The 23,738-nt window shown below is 36.6% G+C and overlaps 1 protein-coding gene across 2 annotated transcripts in view; it reads left to right on the forward strand.

The window, feature by feature from the left end:
- Positions 1-23,738, forward strand: part of BOD1L1 (biorientation of chromosomes in cell division 1 like 1) — a 35,540-nt gene that overhangs the window by 3,358 nt on the left and 8,444 nt on the right. Inside the window, exons 4-19 of one of the 2 annotated variants that reach the window (XM_056489456.1) lie at positions 6-608; positions 1,073-1,219; positions 2,546-2,715; positions 3,598-3,721; positions 4,070-4,214; positions 4,857-4,932; positions 5,812-11,905; positions 14,001-14,062; positions 15,373-15,442; positions 17,893-17,936; positions 18,815-18,902; positions 19,975-20,051; positions 20,640-20,724; positions 21,687-21,760; positions 23,052-23,127; positions 23,208-23,242. In XM_056489456.1, coding sequence (XP_056345431.1) covers positions 6-608; positions 1,073-1,219; positions 2,546-2,715; positions 3,598-3,721; positions 4,070-4,214; positions 4,857-4,932; positions 5,812-11,905; positions 14,001-14,062; positions 15,373-15,442; positions 17,893-17,936; positions 18,815-18,902; positions 19,975-20,051; positions 20,640-20,724; positions 21,687-21,760; positions 23,052-23,127; positions 23,208-23,242 — 7,970 coding nt within the window. The remainder of the gene's footprint in view (positions 1-5; positions 609-1,072; positions 1,220-2,545; positions 2,716-3,597; positions 3,722-4,069; positions 4,215-4,856; positions 4,933-5,811; positions 11,906-14,000; positions 14,063-15,372; positions 15,443-17,892; positions 17,937-18,814; positions 18,903-19,974; positions 20,052-20,639; positions 20,725-21,686; positions 21,761-23,051; positions 23,128-23,207; positions 23,243-23,738) is intronic. The other variant, XR_008840308.1, reaches the window with a different exon arrangement.

Here is a 23,738-nt window from a genome sequence, read left to right on the forward strand (position 1 = left end):
TCAAGGTGTCTCTTCTACAACTCCAAGTGCTAATGTAGCTAGTGATGCAATGTCAATTTTGGAAACAATAACTTCTCTTAACCAAGAAGCAAGTGCTGCCAGGGCTTCAACAGAGACCTCAAATCCCAAGAACAATGATAAAGCTGCAAAAAAACTTTCATCTCAGCAGAGTGTGGATGGTAGCACTGAAAAAGAGAGAAATGCTGAGGACTTGCCAGACAGAGAGAAAGCAATTTGTGACCTTTCTGGAGAAGGGGGTGACACACATGCAAAATCTGAAGATTTAAATGAGCTTTCCTGCCAAAGTGAAGAAATGAAAAATTCAGCAAGGGATGCTAATACTTTGACTTTTACAAGTAAAGATATTCAACAGGAAAGTGAAGATATAAAGAGTAAATTATTGGATAAATCTGACAAGAAATCAGAGAGCAGTGAAAGAAGAAAAGAAAAGAAGGAAAAGCCTGACAAGAAGTCTGATCATTCAAAGAAAAGCGATGATACTATGAAGTCAAAAGAAGAAAAGCAAGCAAAAGAGTCGGAACCAATGAAACAGTTAGTTTCAGAAAAAAATAGCAATAAACATAAAACTGCTGAAAGCACTAAAGAAGGTATGGTGTGGGCAATGCTCTTTCTCAAAATATGCATAAGGAGTAAGGTCTTTAAGTTTATTCAGGACTTGAATCAGTATATTTGGAACGTAAGTTTTCCGCTAGCAAACTGGTTTGCTAGTGAAAAATGGACTTGATCCATCTCTCTTAACTGAGGTACCTGAATTAGGGGTCAGAAGGCCTTTGTTTCCTCAGGTGTGTGATGGGTTATCTTAATCTGGCAAGTTCTCTCAACAGTTTCAGTGCTCATTTAAAATTTATAGTTCTACCTCAGAGTGATATTTATTTTTTTTAATAAACCAGAGTTAGCCATATTTCATTATGGTGTTATAATTTTGTTTTCTTACTTCTAATTCTTAATGTAGTTTTGTTCTCACTGACAATATCGATGTTTTGGTAGGAAAAGTTTCACAAAGTCAGTATACTGCCTTACAGCTCTTTGTTTTTACTTTTTCCTTTGCAAGAAAATATGTTAATAGATTCAGATATGGATGTACTCAGTGACATCACGGTCAGCTCTGTCCATACCAGTGACCTGTCTTCCTTTGAAGAGGAAAGCGAAGAGGAGCCTGTAATTTCTGACAGTACTGAAGAGGGGGAGATCACATCAGGTGATAAAATAATTACATTGTTAACTGGCAATAAGGAGTATGTAATGCGTTTGTTGAGTGTACCGAGTCATAAATCTGAGAGTTTGCAATATTGTACCTACCTATGAGAGAGACTTTGAATGTGAACTGGATAGTATTTGTGCAGTTGCAAAAGATGAGTAGTGGATATTTTGAATATTTGTATTCGTATAATATAGTTTGGTATGTTCTAAATAAGAATATTTTTATGCACCAGTATTACATAGATGACAGAAGCCCTCAATGATGAATGTCACTGTTCTGTGAGGTTTTTTTCCCTCCTGCTGCCATGAACTTGGTATAACACTGGAGTGCTTTATGATCCCAGGGTAGTGGTTTTAGCTGGCTTTGTAGATCAGATTTGGTTTGGAGCTTTAAGATTCAGGAACTTGGCCACAGTAGAAAGCACAGGAATGGATGTAGCTTTAAAAGTTCAGAAACACCAAGTCGTTTCATTTTGACTGCGTTGCCTTTTTGTGTTCTCCCTGTCTAGTACAGACTTCAGATTGTGATTTCTGCAGTTAAAACTTTCCACTTTATAATGCAGGATTCCTCAGTACCTGAATGAGTTCTCTCTAGTATGCTCACATCTTACCTTTTCTGCTCTAAAAATATAATTTAGAAGCACTGAATCACTTGTGTATTCTCTGGCTTTCATCTTACCTTTGAAACATGACAGATTGTGTTCAGTTATGACTAAGTATTTATGAAATGAAAGCAAGCCTTAAGTATGTTTCAGGAATAAAAAATAATTTGTACAGTATTGCACTATTTCTAGTAAATCCTGACAAAATTGAAATAGATTTATTTATTTTTATTTGATTAGTACTTAAATATATGTAACTAACAGTGTGTTTTGTGTATGTATTTCAGTAAACCAGCTAGTTTTTATGTACTCAAATACTGTACCAATATTTTTGATGTGGGGAGAATTATAATTTAATACATAGCAGAAATTATATTGACTTCTCATGCATAGCTAGCTACTAAATACTGTATGTAAAGGGGCAGTGGGATTACAGGCAAAAAGGGTAAGCCTAGTTTTTGTGTCCTGGTTTATTACCAAGTTTTGTGTCATGTAATTTTTTGGCTGAATGGCGTACACAAACACATCAATGCACTTTTGATTTTTTTTTCAGAATCTAGTGATATTTTGATGCTGAAAGGGTTTAATTTTTTTAAACTGTTTATGCTTTTAGAGTAAATAATTGTTGATACATTTTGAGTGGCTTTGTCTTCTCGAAAGTTATGATGAAAGCACTGCCCTAATGTATCAATATATGTCTACACTCTCCAACCTTCCTGTAGATGAAGAGGAGAAAAGCAGTCAAAGTAAGACAAAGCCCCATGGGAATGAGCTGAGCGATGGCAAAGCCAAGCCTGTTCGTCATGCCTACGTCCGCAAGCCTTTCCTGTACTCCAAATACTTCAGCGATTCTGACGACGAACGAACTGTGGAGCAGCGCCGTCAGTCCATTGTAAGTGAGGGCTTGGTACTGCTCATCTTCTGGCCCCAAAACTTTTCAGAGCAGAAATTCCACTCCTGGTTTGGTGGTGGTTTGTGCAAGTGAGAGTCTTCAGTTTCTTCTGCCTTCTGGGTTTTTTTTCCCTTTGTACGACAGCTGCCCTTTCTTCAGGTTTCCATTGGTGTGGCGTGATCTGCTCTCACAGCAGTCTGTTGTGCTGGTTATTGTTTGAAGGCTTCTATCAGTGAAAACAATGACATTTTTCTTCCCTTTCCCCCAAAATGCAGCAACAATTTGGATGAAAAAAGTAGCCTGTATCTACCTGCAGCTTTCCTTCAGTGGGGTTTTTAGTAGATCAGGCTCATGTTGAGTACTGAAGACTACTTCATTACCCCAACTGTTTACAAATGTAGTCCTTGCTGACCTTGAAATCAGTAGTTTGTAGCAAGTCTGCAGCCACTGAGAATGGAAACAGAGTTTTAAGCATGTACACACTGTTCTGTGGCAGAAGGGCCAGCACAGAGAAGAGGGAGCAGCAGTTCTTCTAGATTTTCTCTGTTGGCCAGATGTATACTTTTATAGTTATACACATAATAAATATGTTATGTATATATTGTATATATATATACAAATAAACATGCATTTTTTGAGAAGGTTGCATAGCTTCCATCTTTAGTGTTAAGCAGCAAGGAAATTCTAGAACTCAGCTAATTTAACTTCACAAAAATGTTAGAGGACTCCACTAACTTTGAAGTGATTTCTAAGGTGTAATTATGTTTTAGTTCGCCATAAGCTACCGTTTTCTGTTTTCTATGGGGTTTAGACATATATTTATAGTCAAAGAATGCTCTTTGACCTAATAATAAATTGTTTTCCTTGGTTTTGTATCTCTAGGCCAAAGAAAAAGAAGAGAGACTCCTTAGAAGACGAATTAACAGAGAGAGACTTGAAGAAAAACGTAAACAGAAGGCTGCAGAAAAGACAAAATCTCTAAAAACTGGAAATCAGAATGCTAAAGGTATGAGAAGAAAAGCTGTGAGTAGCCCACACCACCCTTCTCTTGCTTACTCTAAACAGAATAAAGCATTCAGATTTGAATAGTAGCCATATAGGTCTGTAATTGCTTCCTTCCCTTAATAACCCAACGTCTCAACAGTGATGTAACAGAAAAAATTATAATGTGAAATATTGACACAGAATTTCTTCCTCACTTTTTCCTATATCCATTGCACTGCTTAAGCTCTATTAACACCTAACTGCTGTTCTCTGCTACTTCTTAGTACTGTCTGTACTGCTTTGTCATGTTTATAGCTGAAACACTAATATAATGATGTCAGTGTATCTCATCATTTGTGTATTATTTTAGGAAAAAGTGGCTTGCAATTAGAAGAACCTTCATCAAAAAGTCTAGAGTCAAAAACTGCTGGTACTAGCATTAAGGATGTGCTTAAAGAACAGAAATTTTTGGAAAAAAAAGTGGCCCTGAGCAGAAAAAGAAAAAGAGATTCAAGGTATTTATGTGTTTGCTCAATGTTTTTAATATTCATTTTTGCAGATTGGAAAGGTTCTTTCCAACTTTGTACGTAGCCTTATCCATTTAAACAGTTTTCTGTTAAAATATTTGCAGAATATTGTTACTAATGAACATGAAATTCAGGCAGAAAAGTTAAAGCTGATTAAATGTATTGCAGCTCAAACTCAGTAGCAGTGTTTTTATCACATAGTGTAACAAAGACTTGAGAATGGAGAGCTTTTACATGTTTGTGCACCTAATAGGCAAGTCAAGTTGCCTACATCTTTCAATAGATACTGTGTGTAGATACATACCTGTCTACACAACTGTCTACATGTAGATAAAAATGGGACAAGGAAAACTCCTACCCATTTTACAGGGACAGCAATAGTATTAATGTCATACTAATACTGCTTAAAAGCACTGGTATTCACAGTATTTTTGAAGCTGATATATATAATTTTACAAGAGAAAAAGCCTGGGCGAATTGTTTAGTCAGAAGTTTGGTGGTCATATTCTGTTTCTGTATTTTTAGTGGGCGTTTCAGTCTTGCATTCAGCTTTGAAAGCAGAAAGTTTTCAAGGTAATGTTAGCCTGGGACCAATTGTTCTTTGTTAATTTGTCCAAATACCTGTTTCAGGCATGCTGAAGATAGCTGCAGAAAGAAAAATGAGCCATCTGAAGAAGATTCTAAAGACATGCAAAAGATAAATGAGGTAGGTGTCTCTTAAGTATAAATCTTATGATCTTCTTTTTAATTCTGATACTGTTCTCATATGTCCACACCAAACTGCATGTAATTGCATTCTTTCTCACTCATAAGTTTTTCCCTGCCTGTTCCTTTCAGTTGTATTAGTGATCTGACATCACTGTAGTAATGTTTTCTGAATTCTAATGCCCACTGAAATATGGTCTGTGATTCAGTGCTGATGCATGTCGTAGTGGTACCTGAGATACAGTTTGAACCCTAATCTGTGAAGCATGCTGGGTTTTTAAAAAGAGCATTTTGTATGTAAAGACTTGAGCTTGATCTGTTTAAACTTCTCACTGGAAAGTTAAAGAAAAACTGACTGTGCTCCAAAAAAAAAAGAAAAAAGTACTTACGGCGAGAATTTTATGAATAACATTGTTTAAATTAAAAAAGGTGGGAGTGGAAGTTTAAGTAGAAGTCTGTATGTATCTTTTTTAGCTTTTAGTGTGTTGTTTAGTTTTGGATTTTTAGTTACAGTTTTGTTTTACCAGATGCATAATAGCTATTTAAAGTAGCTTACAAAGTACTTGAAATTGTGATTGCCTATTCAAAACCCTTTTAAAGTCATTTTAGAAAAACTAGCTTATGAAGAAGAGATAATGGACAGCTTAAGGATGACTTCTGCTTTAGATTTTTCCACTACAGCAGATAGCTGAAATGAAAATGCCAGTTATAATTTCCTGACTGACTGTATTTTAGATGATTTTTATCACAATGTTAAGTTCATTCCCTAGTGTAGTGGTGGTTTTTTTTAAGAATTTGTGGTTGCCGGTTTTATTCAGGCATAGAAGTGAAGGAACTGTGTAATATGTACTTACATATATTTTAAAAATCTCTTTTGTAGACTTGTGAAAAAAATTCTTCCAAAGAATTGAAGCACAATCATGGAAGAAATGAAATCTCTAAACAGCTTAGAAGACTTTCAGAATGCGGGCATTCAGCTGAGGAAAGCAAAAGTGATTTTAGAGCAGAAAAAGAACATAAAAGAAAAACCTCCACTTCTCTTCAGGCTGAAGGAGCTCAGCAGGACAGCGAAACAAGGGATCTAAAAAAACAGCTGGATAAAGGAGAAGTCAATACTGAAGAACCACAGAAGCAGAAATCCATTTCTAAGAATGAAAAACACCCCAAAAGAGATACTGACACAGAAATTCAACATATGAGAAATTCTGCCAAAAAAGAAGCCAAGTCTTACAGAGATAAAAATGAAAAGGAAAAAGCTGCTTTAGAAGATAAACTTTCATTAAAGCACAAATATAAAGGAGATGGTATTCACAAGTCAGGTGAAGATGTTGAACTTCATTCATTTGAGCGAAGTTTGAAAGGAGAGGATGGTGGCCAGAAACATAATCAACAAATAAAGGTTTCCTCAGATGACAAATGTGAAAGAAAAAGTAAACACCGAAGTGAACGGAAAGTATCAGTAACAGGAAAAGATGGAAAAAACTCTTCTGAGTCAACCTTAAAAGCTGAAGAATTGCTGCAGAAAGAAAACAAAAAAGACAGACATCTCTCAACAGACAAACCAAGAGCAGAATGCAAGACCAAGAGATCCTTGAGTGATTCTAAGCCACAGAAGGATTCCCTAAGTGCCTCAAAGCAGCCTGGTTCAGCATCACACAGAAGGAGTGAAAGCTACTCAGAAGATAAACGTGAAATAGAATCAACTAACTCTGATAGTAATGTAAAACTTGAAGATGGTGTTCATAAAGATAGACGAAGATCTAAGAGCCTTGCAGAGGACAAGATTTTGTTAAAGTCCAAGTCAAAGAGTCATAGTAAACAGTTCAAAGCATCTGAAACAGAATTACAGGAATTAACAAAACAAGATACTGGACAGAAACTAGACAAGGATAAGAGCCTGGAAGACAATGATTCAGATAAACAGCACAAATCCAGGAATGAAGATAAAGGTTTGGAGGAGAGTGGTGCTGAGTTTCAGCTTGCAAGTGGCTCACAGTCAACTCAGGGATCACAAAAAGACTTAAGTCACAGAGTTAAGCTACATTCTGGAGAAAAAGGGACTGTAAAAGAGAAACACCGAGGTGAGAAAGATTTAAGTAATTCCAAACTAGAAAGAAGATTCTCTGCTGAAGGTCATAAAAGCAGAAACTTAAAACACAGCAATAAGGAAATAAAGAAGAAGGAAGAGAGCACCAAATTGGAAGATAAAGATACTAAAGAAATGGATAGTGGGCATGAAAGATTATCTAATGTCACAATGGCAGTGGATAAAAAAAGCAAGAAGGTATCCTGTGAAAACAGAAAAGGCAGTATATCAAACCAAGATTTACTTAAGGAGGAAAAACAATCAGCTAGCACAAGTGAAAGCAGCCAGGTTCCAGCCCCTCAAAAGGCAACTATGAATAATGATGACTTGCATGCTGGTCATGAGGAAGAGCTGATGGAACTTGATTTGAAAAAAACAAAAGCACAGGAAGCATCTAACATTGATCGAAAAAACATTCAAAACTCTCTCCAAGCCACAGATGCCAAGTGTGCAGTAAAACAAAAAGGATCTCGTTCTACTTCAAATAAGGCGTTAAAACACAGCTTGGTAGATCCTGAGGCCTGTGAAAAAACTGTTGAACAAGAAGAAAGTTCTAATAAACAAGTTGGTGCCTTAGACCCTTTGTCCAAAAAACCTTCCATGGCTCAAGGACCCAGTAAACAAGTGACTTATAAAACTAGTGCTGTGTATGAAACAAGTGGTAGAACTGTAAAGAATGTGTCCAGTAAGGATCAGGCTTCAAAAGATAGCAGAAGACCAAAGAATTTAAAAACTGTGATAAATTCTAATTCAGATGATGTTCCTTTAGCAATTAATTCTTCAAGAGAAGGTGCTGCTGATGCAAAATCCATGAATACGGATAGCTCGGATTTTACAGATTCTTTAGGTACCATGTCTAAAGAATGCCACAATTCAGATGGGACTTCCTTATTGAAAGATGCTTTCCTTTTGAATAATGATGCAGCACAGGTTGTATACATGGAGCAAGAGAGTGCAGTGCCGAGTTCTGTCATGAAGGTTGGTGGTGACGTCACCATCATGGCAAACAGTATGGGAAAAGTTAATGAGGTGTCCCAGCCTGATGAACAGGCAATGGAAGGCACTACAGCTGGTTTATCTAGGCGAGAAGATTACAATGAAACAGCAAAGTCAGAAAGTTCTCAAGATAGGGAGTTAAAAAGAAAAGAGGAAAACTTGATGTCTGATAAAACTGAAGATCATGGAGATGTAACATCAAAAGAACTTCCCCTAAGAAGAAAAGGAAGAGAGTGCTTGAATATAGATCATTCCACAAAGGGAGAAAGAAGCACAGTAGTGGATAGTGTAGAAAACAGCAAGGCGCATGACACTGATGATATGATCCAGTCTTCCTCTGTTGCAGTGCCTGAAGGGGTTCCTGAGGAAGGTTTCAAAGGCTCTGTTATAGCTAATGGGCAAGACGGGACTGATGTGGTTGGCATGGAAGACAAAAATGGAAGTAATGCTGTAGGTACTAGTGCAGGAAGTAGTAAACTTAGTTCATTGTACAGCAGCCTACAAAAAACTCCGGCCAGTGTGATAGGAACTAGCACAGAAAAGATCATTGAGAGCACTTCAATGGCATCTAGTACAGGAGGAGAAAGAGCTGAGGGTTCATCACATTCTGGAAAGGACAGTGATGCTACTACCACTTGCTCAGAAGAAGAAAGTGAGGTGACAGTAATCTGTACAAGCATAGAAGCTGATGAAGGTTTCACAACAGGCGTGTGGGTAAAGCGCAGTGACGGCTGCAGTTCTGTTACAGGAGCAGATACTGGTGACTGTACTGTTGCAGCAGCTGAAGAAGGTGGTGGCAGTGTTGTCACTGAAGGATTAGCAGAAAGTGAAAGCTTCCTAACCAGTACAGAAGGAGAAGAAAATGGTGACTGTAGCATGGTTGATGCAGAAGGTGGCAAGGATTCTGTGAACCCAAGTGGAGTAGAAGTTGAAGACAGTGTGAATAGTGCTGGGACAGAAGAAAAAGATGATGCCGTGACTAGTGCAGGCTCCGAAGAAAAGCAAAAGACCTCAACTTGTGTAGATACAGGCAAATTTGCAAGTTCTGTGTCCTGCTTAGGTGAAATGGAGAGTGATGGAGCTGTAACTAGTGCAGGGACAGAAACAGGTGAAGGGTCAACCAGTGGTGACAGTTCAGGTGAGTTTAGGGGCAACGTGACAGCTGGCCAAGCAAAAGAACACGAAGGTACTGTAACTTGCACAGGTGCAGAAGAAAGAGGTCACAACTTCATCATCTGCTCTGTGACTGGTACAGATACCCAAGGAGAAAGTACTGTAACTGGTGCATGTATTGCAGCAGTCACAAACAACAGTGCCACGGCTGGAACTAGTGGTGACAAGTCTGAGGATACTGTCAATGGTGAAAGTGCAGTGACCAGCACAGGCATAACCCCAGAAGATGATGCTGAAATTTCAGCAGTGTGTGCAGGGCTAGAAGATAGCAATGAGGGATTTGTAGTTTGTTTAGAAGCTGAAAAATGTGAAAGTCTAATGGACAGTACAAGGGCAAAAGAAGAAGCCAGTATCACTACAGTCAGTGTAGGTCTGTGTGATGATGAAGGTTTTGTGACTAGTACAGGCTCAAAAGAAGAGGATGAAGAAGGTGAGGACATTGTTACCAGTACAGGAAGAGGAAATGAAGAAAATGAGCATGCTTCTACTTGTACAGGAGTGGAAAGTGAAAGTGCACTAATTTGTATAGGTGCAGAAGAAGGTGAAAGTTCCATTATCTGCATAGTTGCTGAACAAATGGAAGCTGAGTCAGGAGTGGCTGGCACAGATACAAATAAGCTTACTGTTGACAGCATGACAAGTGCAGAGAAAGAAGCTAATTGTGGCACAGACTGCAAAAATGATAAAGGCATTGTTGAAAGCAGTGTGACCAGTGCAAGTGCTGCAGATGAGGGTGCCTTAACTACACAGACAGGAAATCATGAAGGTACCTTGCTTCCCGCAGATGCTGAGGAATGTGAGGGTCCCATGACCAGTGCTATGGCAGTGCAAGATAAGACACAGTTTGGTGCTGAAGACAAACATGAGAATGCCATGACTTCCTTTAACAGCAGAGAACTTGATGCCTCTATAAGTAGTGCAGTTCCAAAGAAAGATGAGACTTCTCTTACCCCTGCTGGCAGAGAAGTAAAAGGTGATGTCATCTCTACCAGCACAGTGGAAGATGCTGCTTTACATTCAGCCACAGATGCTGAAGAAGGTCCATTTGCTGTTGCAAGAGTAAATGAAAGTGGGGAAAGCTCTATGATCTTAATAGACACTGAAGATACAGTGCCTATGCCCAGCACAGCTACAGAGTTTAAGGAGTGTGTGAATACTTCTAGCAGTAAGCAGGAGAAAGATGAGTGCACTATGATCTCCACCAGTATTGTGGAGGAATTTGAGGCTCCTATGTCAAGTGCAGCTATTGAATGTGATGGTCAGCTCCCCTCTGTAAAAACAGAAGATACAAATGAGAATGCTGTGGTCTCCGTAGATATGGAAGTATATGAGGTTCCCATGCCTAGTGAATCCAGCACAGGAGGAGATGATAATGGTGATGATGAAAGTCACCCAACTGCCAGTGGTAAGGAAGAAAAGGATGAGTGTGCTATGATTTCCACAAGTGTCATGGAAGAACAAGTAATCCTAATGTCAAGTGAAGTTACAGAAGAGGTGATTCAACATATCTCAGACACTGAGTCAAAGAATGAGACTCTAATGATCTCTACAAGTACAGCAGAATGTTTTGAAGCTCCTATGTCTAGTGTAGCTATGCAAGATGAAAACAAACTCACTGCTTCAGAAACAGAAGGAGGATATGAGGCTGCTATGATCACTACAAGCATGACAGAAGAATGTGAGATAGTCCTGATCAGTGCAGCACCACAAGCTGAAAGTCAGCTCATTGTAGCAGGAGATGAAGGTGCCATTCTCTCTCCAAATGCATCAGAAGAATGTAGGGTGGTGGAGACCACTGCAACTGTAGATGAACAGTTTGGACTAACTGCTTTCAATGCAGATGGGAAAAGCAAAGGTTCTGTGATTTTTGTGGGAGAATGTGGGGCTCCTGTGCTAAGAGTTGCGGCTGACAATGAAGATCAACACTCTGCTTCAAATATAGAGCATAAGGAGGAGGAGGCAGTGATCACTCTGAGCACAATGGAAGAATGTGATAGTCTCTTCACTTTTACAGTCATAGAAGAAAGTCAACTTGCTGCTGAGAGTACAGAAGTAAAAGACAAAAGTGAAGAAATTTTTAATACTGCTGACCAGATTGAATGCATCCTTTCAACTACAAGCCCAGAAAAAAGTGGGAATTCTTTGCTTGTTATTGGTAGAGAGAGTGAGACAAACGAGAGTAGGGTGAGGACAGAATCAGCAGCATCTCAGGCCACAGTAGACAGTGAAATCACAGAAACAGGTGAAAATGCAGTGAACCTCATGAGTGTAGATGAGGCCCTTTGCGTGGAGATTAGTACGGAGGCTGCTGAGAGTCCTTCCCCAGAGGCAGGTGAGGATGATGAACAAGCTGAAGATGTTTTGCATGAGGATGTTACATCAGAACTCTCAAGTACGGTTTCAGAAGCAGTGACAGAGCGTGAAGCTGTAAAGAATGTTAATGATAAATTAAATTCAAACATGCTTTTAGAAAGTGACTTTTCTGAAATAAGGACTCCCCTGCCTAAGACTCAGGCTCTTTCCTTAGTTTCTGCAAATGAAGTGACTGTAAACACCAACCATGGTGAGTTAACAGGAGCAGGACTAGGGAAAAAAAGGGACCTCACTTTGTTGCATGTAGAAAAGCTATATGACAGTGATGGCAAAACCAGCTTGGTCAAAACAGATGATACTGGCACTGAAGTTACCTTTCAGAAAAGTAATGCAGCCTTTAATTCAGGTGAGGATTTCTCTTTTTTTTTTTAAATTATTCAGTTTATAAGTTGTTATAAACAGATGCATTTTACCATTATAGTTAGAAATAACTTGTACTGTTCAGACATACCTCACTTCTTTCTTAGGATATTAAAGGATTAAAGGATTATTAAAAGGATACTAATACACCTAAGAATTGGTGGCAAAAAAATAAGCATGTGATTCTGGGTGAAGAAGACCAACTCAGCACAATTACTGGAGTTGTGTTGGAAAACAAATATTAGAGTGCAGAAAAAATATTAAAATGCATTGACTTAAAGTCTTCAGCTAACATATAAAGTTATTTGCAAGGGGTAATTATTGTGATGGTACACATGGGTTTTGTAATTAATGTGTTACAAAATTCAAAAAGTTTTTTTATGAAATAGGATGCATTTCTTTGACATATGTTCATCATTTTAGAAAGAAACTTCAAGTAATCTTGAAGGTTAAGATAGGCCATCCTTAATCATGAGTGCAGATTTTCTCTGGGTCATTATTCATTGGTCATGTTCAGATTCACTCTGTTGCATTTAATTTTGTCTTGAAATGGTTCTGCTTTGTGTTACAAAGGAATCAGCCAGTTATCCTAAATAAGTATTTTAAGTGAGCAGTAGATGTCTATTTTAAATAGAAAATGATGGTATAAGGCATTAAGGATATCATACTCCATACCCAGATCTATTTTTCTATGCTAACATTTGAAGTGAATCTGCATGGTTGCTGGTTCCTAAAATACAGTGTAATAAACATCCTACTATTTTTGACCTTGGATCTCTTTGACCTTCTGAAGTAGCTGAAGCCTCTTTTTTTTTTTTTTTTTTTTTTTTTTTTTGTTAATTAATGTATTGTGTGGATGCTGTAATGAAAACAAGGTTGTGACTTCATTATGAATTTTGGAGAATTTAAACTGTAGAAAAATATGCTTATATCACAGGAAGTGGAATGATGCTGATCAAGTACTATTTTTTAAATCTTTTTCTTCTCATGTCGATCTTAGCTATAATTTAAAATACATTTTATTATGTGGGTTTAGGTCCAGTTTCTCAAAGACTGGCTTTATTCTCCAGTTTTATTGACATTTGGGTTGAGAAACCTGTCTGCAGATTTTGGGATTTTAGGATTTTTTCTAGGAGAGATGCTGGTTTAGTAAGCTTAAAAAATATTATTTGTAGTTTATACAAGAGGCAAATGAGGCATGACAGTGTAAAATGCTACACAGTAAACTATTCCTATCTCAGTGCTTGCCTTAATTCTTGTTATCCATTGATGCAGCTTTTGTAATGGTAGTGGTACTTAGTCTGTGAACTGCAACCATAATTTAATCACTTCACATGCATCATTGGTGAATTATCATGTTGTAGTTATTTCTTTTTGTTTTGGAAAAGCTGTTTAAATAGGTTTCCAAAAATGCTGTAGAGGTCACATGACTATGCTGTTGCCGTGGCCTGTTTTTAGGATGTTATAAGCATGCAGTTGTTCCCCTGGAAAATGAAATGGAAAGGGTTTTTATGATTTTCTGAAACCACACTGGTGCTAACGGGAACTATGGAGTTTTCAGTCTGAAAAATTGGACATTTTCAGTGATTATGATTCTAGAGCTGACATATTTAGATCTAATTGTCACTTAAAGCAAAATATATCCTTAGTATTAACTCTTAGTTCTGCATTTATTAATACAGAGGTAGTTTGCTGTTTCTAATTTGGTCTAAAAAGCTCCTGATGGTCCTTTTTGAAGGAAAAGTAGGAAGAAAAAAACAAAGTTAGAATTCATAAACAAGCAAGAAAAAAAAGCCAAAGTCAGAATTATTAAGTAAGCTGTGATAAATCCTGGTACCCCATATTTTCCAAGTCTTTTGTATTTAAGGAAAATGTGACAGTACCTGTGTTCTTGCAGATGCCAGGTTTGGGTTTTATTGAGATGGTTTGCTGTAAACAGACTGGCTATTGTTTCTCTTGTCCACAGGGTTTAAATTAATGTGCTGTATTCATGAGGTACTACTAAGAAATAACATTCTACTGTAGCATGAGATAAATGCATAGTGTAATCTGATAATTTCCACATATTTGTTTTTCATTAGGCAATAATGCAGCCTTACCAAAGTTGGCAGAAGAACTACAAAGTACTTTGAGAACTGACAAGGTATTTATGTTATTTAGAAAATTTTAACTGCACTGTTTCTTGCTTATTCATACATCTTGCTAGGGTTTCTTCCTGTGTCTTTTGATTTTTGTGCATCAAAAATGGAGCTTTAAAAATTTAAGCTGGATGACGTTGAAAGAGTTATTTTTCAGATTATTGAGCTGTAATTTTCTGTAAGCAGCTGACTTTTAAGTTGTTGGCTGTCCATGTTATTTTTGTTAGGAATAATTCCCTCCTTCAGCCATATTTCTTCTGTGACTGAAACATGGAAGTTTGTTTTCTGAATAATTAATCATACTGTGTGCATGTTGCTTGATAGTGCTTGTAAAAAACCACCCCAGCTCTTAGAGCTGGTAAGTGTTGGTAAACAAACCTACACTGCTGTTCATTGCATTGCATCCCTTCCTGGCCAGTCTGCAGAGTTTGAGCTGTGCTCGCTGCTGTTGTGTCCTGATAAGTACAGCCCATTATCTGCTGTCACAGAAGAGTGGGGCAGCCTGGATAATGCAGGGTGTTTGGGCTCATGGTCACCTATAGCTTGTGTAAGACCAAAGCTGAGTCTGTGTGTCTGGGCTGTGTTCCATAGTAGGCAGGGTTCTACATGGTTTAATTCTTCCTTCAGATGCAGGAGTGATTCATGTGTCTTGCCAAGCTCTGAGAGTAAGTTTTTGAGGGATAACATGGTTCAGAGGTTCAAGCATCTATGAAAGGGTGGACTTCAGAAAAGAGGAAGTCAGCTTCAGTTCTGGTGGGAATTGATAATTTCACCTGCAGACAGCTGCACCAGCATAACATGGTTCTAGAGTCAGTATAGCCATAATGTGGAACTGTAGCTGAGTGTACTATGTTCAGATCAGACTTAATATACTTAGCTCCTTATAGCATTATTTATGCAATGGTAACTTTGAGCTGCTCTGCAGCTTCTTTTATTTAAAGCAAGCAAACCTAAAAAATTCACCCAAAACACAAATTCAAGGGAGATCATTGAATCGTTATACATAGCAGATCCTGTTTTTCCTTTTATAGATGAACATTTCTAGGCCATTGCTTGTATTAGGAACTCAGAGTAGGTGTTGCACCCTGAATTCCTGAAATCTGCTTTTTTGAGTTAATCTCTGGTACTAATGTTAACTCTAAGGTCAAATCTAAATACTGTTGAACTTAGCTCTGACTGTTCCTTACCAATGAGAAAGCTGTTGAAGACTTTCATAGTTCATGATAAGACAATGTTCATCATGACCCAAAGGAGTAGAATGTGACACACTTGTCTAAATATCTGCAATATTTGTTTCTTTTGATTTTATGTTTAGTCACAACAGCCTGAAAGTGCAAGAAGTGAAGAAGGAAACGTGGACCTTCAGACTAAAGAATTGCAAAAAGGTGATTTTTATAATGACAGTAACTTGCTTTCATGCTGAAGGGACTATTACTTATGATGGGAGGGTTGAGAGATTTGTTATATATGACATATAAAGGAATTGAAGAAAGACTTCAGAAATCTTTAAATATATCTAGGAGTTCAGGGGGTCTTGAATTGGATTTGTGGGAAAGGAGGGTCAGATATGCTGAAAGTAGGAAAGGATTTTTTAAAAAAGTAGACTGCTAGTATTCTACTTAAAATCAGTAAAAAAAGAAAAATATTTGTCCAGGAAAGACAGAGAAACTTTCCCAAGGAATGTCTTTCTTCCTTATAGATTTAGAACATCCTGGTTTTAGGGTGCTGTGACAGGCCTTGTGAGGATATGAAAATAGTAAGTACTATATGACAAGTCACAGATACTTTACAGAGAATTTCTGGGGTTTTTTTTCTTCTTACTCTCCAAAAAATTAAAGTAATTGTGGCCGTCCACTCAAATTTGAAAAGCAGTTTTAAGTAGGTAATCATCTAGTTAGAAACCTCAATTAGTCAACTTGGCTCTGTGCTCAGTAATTCATTTTCCATGTGCTTAAACTAATCTTCAGTCAGACCAAAACTAAAATCCATTCTTCCCAAGCCCAAATTATGCATTGCAATTGTTTGGCTTTCCTGTTAAAGCAGAAACAAATGTCTCCTTTTTGCCCATCTTGATGGATTTTGTGCTCCAGATGCATTACAAATATGTTTACAACACTACCAGATGAGAGTTAATCCTCAGTTATTGGAATAACAAGCAGAACTAAAATGAATCCCAAGAGGTATCAGTGTTACTGCTGCTTATATTGCCCAGGGAGGTTAAAGATGCATTTCCTCTAACAGAGAGTTTCAGCTGAGAGCCTATATGCTATGAAGGGACACACTGTTAAACTCACTTTTAATTTTTAGACATACCAAATAGAAAACAAAAACAGCTGTAAGGTGAGATATGAGCATTGGTATAAAACATTGGTATTCTTTTTTTATTCTCAGGGTAGGTCACATTCATACACCTGGTTACAGGGTGGTGTATATTCTCAGCTGAGTGTAATAGATATACTCTGCTCACAAGAAAGCAAATGTAAACCCTGAGGATTGGTTAGAAGAATGTAGACTTCAGAATGGCAGATCTAAAATATGAACAGGTTTTTCTGTACTGTGAGGTTTCTTTAAAGTGCCTTTAAAACTCTGCCACTTCCCATCATTCAGTTACCCACACAGATAGTACTTAAAATTTTAAATGTGCAGATTGATCTGGATAATCTTGTTTCTTGTAAAATGTTTAACAAAAGTCCATTTGTTGTGTAAATCATGTTGGATATGACATACTGAAGACTAATGCTTTGTAGATCTTGGTAGAGAGGTTTTTTCTCCCCCACAATGATCTCTTGTATGTGTATACGCATGCATGTATACATACAACTCAACATACGTAAAAGGAAGTTGTTTAAAAGACAGATGTGTGTCCTGTCATGAATATGAACAGCAGACACAGTAGTTTAGTAGTCCAAGATTCTTTGGAATGTAAACAAATCATTGCTGTTTGAGTGGGTAGGAACTAGCTCTTCATTTGACACTGCTTTAAAAATTGAAAGATGTGCAACTCAGCAGTACAGCTGTGAAAGAATCATTGCTAAAACATGGAGATTTAAGAAAGGAGCTACAAAATACATAAAACTCTATTTTAAAAAAGTGGTTATATTTGATTTTGTTTGTTTTTACTGTAGCTGGATGTAAAGTTGCTTGGAATGTTTTACCAGCGTTTTTAATCAAGGTATTAATTTGGTGCTTTTATGAATCAGATTTTAAGAACAATTGATAAGGCACCTTCTTTATAATTCTCTTTGTGTATTGAAAGTTATGGAATTCTTTCAAAACTCCAGACCACTCATCAGCTCTCATAGTTATTTTCCCTGTTTTTGTGATATGGAAGGCTGAGGCTCTATTTCATCAGAGTTACAGTAGAGTTTAGCAACTGCACAATTTCCTTACGTACATTCTATCAGCTACAGGTCTCAGTGGTACAGTTATGCAAACTTTAGTTCTCTGGAAGCATAATGTAGCTTAATCACATTTTGTTTCTTCCCATGATTCAGTATCTAATTTATTGATGCATGAAATTCTGATTCAAATGGTAGAACTATGTTTGAAATTTCAAAGTCACCATAAATTTCCAAGATGACAGCCCCCTCATTGCCTGTATTTCAGCCATAAAGTGATTCTCAGTTATCCTGTGCTCAGAAATTCATATTCTTGTTTTATTTTGTGGGTATATTGTTAAAGAGAAGATTGGATGTCTTTTACTGCAGACACTGTGGAAGTAAGTTAAACATAGTTTCAGGTTCCCTGGAATCCTTTCAGGGAGGTGAAGTAGAGGATACTCTGGTATTTTGTGCTTGCTTAGCTTTTCTGATTGTGTTAAAATTATTTTTAACAGATATGCTGCAAAGAAATGTTCCTTTAGAAAGAGAAACTCCTCATGTAAGTACTTGCTTTTCAAATTCATTTCTAAATCCGTGCTGCTTTTCTCATACTTGAATTTACTTCTATTTACATTAAATATTCTGTAAAGGAAAATATTATTTTTATATATGCAGAGCCTATATTTATTGAGACTCTGCAGCTGTGTAGGTTGATGTCTAATTATTCTTTTAAATCTGCCAGTAAATAAATCTTGTATTGTTGTTCCATAGTCTATGACTATTTCAAGACTGTTAACTGGCAGAAAAGGGAAGCTTGATCTCCATGAGAGTAGAGGAAAAAAAATAGGGATTATTGTTGGGGGTTTTGTTCACAATTACAGACCTATTTTAGTGCAGTCTGCTGTCTTCCACAAGAACTTATAGGAGGCATAACTGGGAAGCTTGCAAATGTAAAGTGTATCTTATGAAGCAAAAAGAAGACCTTTAGTATAGGTAGGAGGCTGAAGTTGTGTTTGTGGTTGCTTAAACTTGGGTAGTAAATTTATTTATTACTATATTGAAATGCTGGTTGGCCACTTTTCTGATGCTAATGAGATCATTCTATTGTTCCTGCATGTCCTTTAAATCCACAAATATTCTGTGTGATTTACTGTGATGGACCACTTTTAAAACATGTAGTAGGGAGCTTAATTCTGTGACTTGTTTCAATAAAAGTGTCAGTCAAATTCTGAACATGCTGCAAGTTTGAAGTTTTTTGATCATACTGTTCAGTAGTAGAGATGTTACTTGACTTCTAGGAATAAATTCCTTTTGTAACAGCTGCTTTTCATTTAAATGTGTGTTGTACTTGGAAGTAAAAAGTAGGAAAAAGTTTCTCTCTTCTGTGTTTATAAACTTCATGTAAAAAAATAAATTCTCTTTGTGTTTTGTGTGTAGGTGGAAAACTTGGCTACCCAGATAACTGAAGAACATAGATCTAGAAGAGTGCAGTGTAAATCTTCAGAAACAATGGACAAAGAAAAATGTAAGTGATACAGAAGTACACGAATTTGTGCAAAGCTTTCCTGTGGCAAAATCGTATTCTACTGTGGTGAGACCATAAAATAGTATTTTTGAGAAAAGAATGGAATAGGGGAAATTCCAAACTCCAAAGCAATTTATATTCCAAAAAGCACTTCTAATATTACAGTTAATATATTTTATAAAAATATTGTAACTAATTTAATTGCTGCACAGAAGAGCATTATAATAGTTTTTTCAATCATAAGTTAAGAAACATTTTTTTTTTAGTCTGTAAAATAATTACTAATTTTATCCTTTTAAAATAAAAGATGAGAAATCTGATCATCAGGAGAATCTAAACTTTCAATAGACTTTGTGGGGATGGATACTTCCTTAGATTGGAAAGAAATACATTTTAGTGTAGCCTTTTATTTGTCTGGAAGCAAGAAGCAAGAAGGAATAAAGTCCATTGAATGGCACAAAAATTGAATTTAGATGCAGTTAACATCTAAATAAGTTGGGCATTTTATTGATAGAGTAATTACAAGCCTGACAGTGTAATATATCTCATCTCTTCAAGCTTTGTATTCAACTTCTTCTGTCTTTTCAGCATCAGAACAATTTAGGAAAAAAGTTAGTATCATTATTATTGGCATTTTTTATAAGAGCTTTTATTCCTCTTCTAAGAATTTCAGTTTGATAAAGTGAGTGATTAAAAGTCATATTTATTAGTGTCCCACACAGTATTAACTTCTTTCCCTGTCTCTAGGTGAGTTGAAGTTGTGGTGGGTATTCTATTTCTTGATGTGTTGCCTACCAGATTTCAATTTTGAGCTTATATTTAAAAACAAACAAGCAAACAAAACAAACCACACCTGTAATGTACAAGAAACATGTAATTCTCTTTTTGTTATTGTGTTGTCTTCCCTTTTCAGAGTGGTTAGAGTAAGTTTCTATTTGTGTTTTGGAAAGTCAGATGCTGCTTTTCAGATTTATGAATTTCAGTAATAGTGAGCTGGTATAAAAGTGACATGAAAATATGACAAATGTAGAAGACACTTTTTTAATATTGCAATTGTCACTTGCTTTTGCAGGTAGCCAGCTGCTTGCTCAGGATGTACTAAAAGATGAACAAAATCAGTGTTCCAAAATGAAACTTGGTAACGTCAAGGTATTTTCAAGGACTCTTTTATGTTCTGCAATTGTAAATTAGATTCAAATCTTACTCATTATTTCTTCCACAATGAAGCTACTTTTGTATTGTCTTGAATACTGACTGACAGATGATACTTTTCAGTAGTGGACACCAAAAAAAAAAAAAAAACACAAGGGTCTGTGTTGAATGTCTTCGAGGTGTGGAAGACTGAGAGGACTGAGTTGCACAATAATTAGGAGCTTGGGATCTCGTTGGATGCCAGCTTTCCAGTCAGTTCAGTGTCTTCAGGGACATACTGATCTGAGATCTTCAAGAGGGTATATTGCACTTTTACCTGAGTTCTGACTTTGTACTGATTCCTGCTAAATCAAAACAGGAGTTAGGACAAAATAGATGTATAGATGTTCTTTTTAGGAGTACATGCAGTATATATCACTGATTTGTGATGAAGCTTCTCAGCATCAGAGTTTTTACGAGACAGTACAAAATCTTGATGAGTAAAATAACTACTTATGTATTGGGGTGGGGTGTTTTTTTAGTGTAACTGGCAGTGATTTTTAATGTAGTAAAACATCTTTCCTCTCTTGTTTCAAAATAATGCAGGAAGTTATTTCAGGTGATGCAGCAGAAGTGTCCAAAGAAACTGATATAACACAAACACCTCCCAGAAGTACTGTAGAAGTAAAAGGTAATTAAACTGCTTGTTATGGCAGATTTTCTAAACCCATGCTGAATATTCATTTCATTTGGATCATTTTTGAGAGAAATTGGAAACTTGATCCCAGCAAATATACTTGAATGTATTTTCTACTGCTATCAAATAATGCATTAATCTTAGTTTCTTTAATGGTAAGAAAAGTTTTGATGTTTTTGCTATTACCACCCATTTACTCCATTGTTGCTTCAGTATATATCTTGGGTAGGAAACCTAGTGGGAAGTGAACAGGTATGTGGGGAAAATAGAATGATCAGCATTATGTGATAAGAACATCCCCTAACTCTGACCACAAGCAAGAGCTGTCCTATGTAGAAGTCCATTAATATAACCATCAAATCAGTTTTGTTTATTTTTGTAGAGTAACCAACCAGAAAAGAGTGCAAGTTGCACTGTTGTAATTGACTTGATTATACTAAAATAAATAATAAAAGATGGTGTGTCCATATTATTAATGTGGCTTTGATGTTATTTCAGTCTCTCTTTGTGGGAACAGTCTGAGAATGTTCCCTGATGTTAGTTTGACCTATTAGTAGTTTTGTTTTTTGTGCAAGCAAGTTGACAAGTCTCAATCTGTTCTGCAGTGTGCTTGTATCCTCAGCTTCCTGTTTCATGGAACATGTGAGAAAAGGGAATAGGGGCTTGTATTTGTCCTACCATTTTATAGTATGTCACAATTGTGAGCTTTTGTTTTTACCTTAAAGTAGAAGACCTCCCTAACTCATCTCGTGTTTGGGGGAGAAGCATTTTGGCAGACCAATACACTGTTGCTACAAGACCAACAGTGTTGATTTCTTATGGGTGTTTTTAGGGAATTTTGGGCTAAAGAATGAAATAACATTTTCAGTGTGGAGGTTGTGGCTTTCACTATTTATTTTGCCTAATAAAACAAAGGTATACAATTTCTTCTTTTTTTTTCTTTTCTATATGTGAAGATGAATTTGACATTGAACAGGAAATGTCTGAAAAGAAAAAGCACAGTCTAGAATCAAATGAAAATTCTCCAGAGGTGAGTGGTCTTATTCCTTTTAACTCACTGAGATAGTGCAGGTTCACAGTACTGTCTTTGCAGTACATAACTACTTTGTATTTTGTTGACAGCAATATTAAAATTGGCTTACCTACAAAGAAATTGGTACTATAAAGTGCCAAGGACTTACGTAGCTCTGTCACAAAGTAAAAACTCACAGACCATAGACATCAATGTCCCATTATCAAAGTAGTACTAACTCCTTTCCTAGGCTTAATAGTGCTTATAAAATGTCTAGAAAGCAATTATATAGAGCTGTGTTGTATAGAAATCATGTTTTCTGAAAATTTTGTAATTGATGTGGACAGTTTAGTCATTAACAAATACAACCTGCCTTTAAAAAATACTATCTTTCAACTATGTTGAAGTCTTTTTATTATCTCCTAGACACATACTTGAGATATTCTGCAGTATGGGTTATAAACAAATGTCTGAACCCTCAAGATTAAAATTGATGCTGGCCCCTAGAAACAGACACTGATCTCAGAAAGGTGTTGGGTTTCATCATATGGGGGTTTTTGCCTCAAATTTGGAAGTAGAAGAAAATTGAAAGAATACATTTTTATATTTGTTCACTCAAGACTTGAGTCTCTAAGAACCATTCCTGGGGAGATACTGCTAAACTTCATTAAATGCCTCGTTCAGCATTTACTCTTTCCCTGTATATAAGAGAAAGTCTGTTATTAGAGATTTTGCAATCTGAGCATCTTGACCGTATTTGTTATTTAAAAGTTCTCTTTAAAAGCTTAGAACTTCAAAGGACAGGGCCTTTATTTGCTGAAGGTGCTGTTTATATAAAGAATACAAGCAATCTGTGTATTGGATAATTAGGATATTAACTGTTTGAAGCACTTGCTCAGCCTGCAGGATGTAGCCTGTTCTATATGGCACTAGGAAAAGGGGCTCATGGGATGTAAAGTTTGGAGTTCTTTTATTTCATAAGCCAGCAGTATGTGTAGGACCAAGTGACAGATTTTGGGGCTGAGGGAGCAGAAGGCACTGCATTCTCAGACATGCTTTGTACCTGAGTCAAACCACCAAGAATTTTGTGTAATTGTGAGTTGTCTTATTTCTTTTCACCTGTATTAGTTGATTTCATAAGACTGTCTCTTGCTGTTAAACTTGCCTCATCTTTTTTTAACTGAAAAGTACTACTTTTGCCACTGTCACATTATGCATTCAGTTAACAATCTTTGTGTTGCATTGTATTACTCAAATTCCAAATGTCACTTACAGTAAGTACAATATTTTTGTCTTTTATTTTTGATAGGAAAATCAGCCTGTAGTAGTGAAACGCAAAAGGGGACGGCCTCGTAAATACCCTCTTGAAGCAGTGCAACCTGGTGGTAAGTAGTTCATAATATTTGTGTGGAAAAACAAGGATAATAGTGACATTCAAGTTCTGAACTCATATTTCTTCCCTCAGGTGGGGAGTCAAAAGCTGATATGAGCACTGGGAATGTAAGTGCCTTTATTTTGTTTGGGTGCATTTAAACACAGTATTTCAAGAGCCATTTATCTGTTTAACAGTTAACAGCATTTCATTTGTTTCAGAAACTTCTTGTGGAAAACTTGATAATTGAGTTCAGTCTAAGCAAATGAATATTATTAATAGTATCTCTTAATGAAACTGAACTTTTTAAGCAAAATATAGTGTTAAGTCAGACTGCCTATCAGCTTCACACTCAGTTCATTGAATACAAATCTAAGTGTTACACTAGCTAGCAGTAGTACATACCTGTGTGTAGGATGAATTTCTGGTGGTGTGCATGTATGTATTTTAGTTTGTGCTGAGAGAAATTTTGGTCTGAAGAGCAGGGGTGACTTTATTTCAAAATGAATTTTTTTCCCCTCTACTGAATGTATCGAAATAATAGCACATAGAATCTTCTCATAGCTGTAAAATAAAATATTATGTAAAGTAGTTTTATTACATATATATTGCAGCATTAAAGTT

Source organism: Oenanthe melanoleuca, chromosome 4, assembly GCF_029582105.1.
Source record: "Oenanthe melanoleuca isolate GR-GAL-2019-014 chromosome 4, OMel1.0, whole genome shotgun sequence".
Classification (NCBI taxonomy): Eukaryota; Metazoa; Chordata; class Aves; order Passeriformes; family Muscicapidae; genus Oenanthe; species Oenanthe melanoleuca.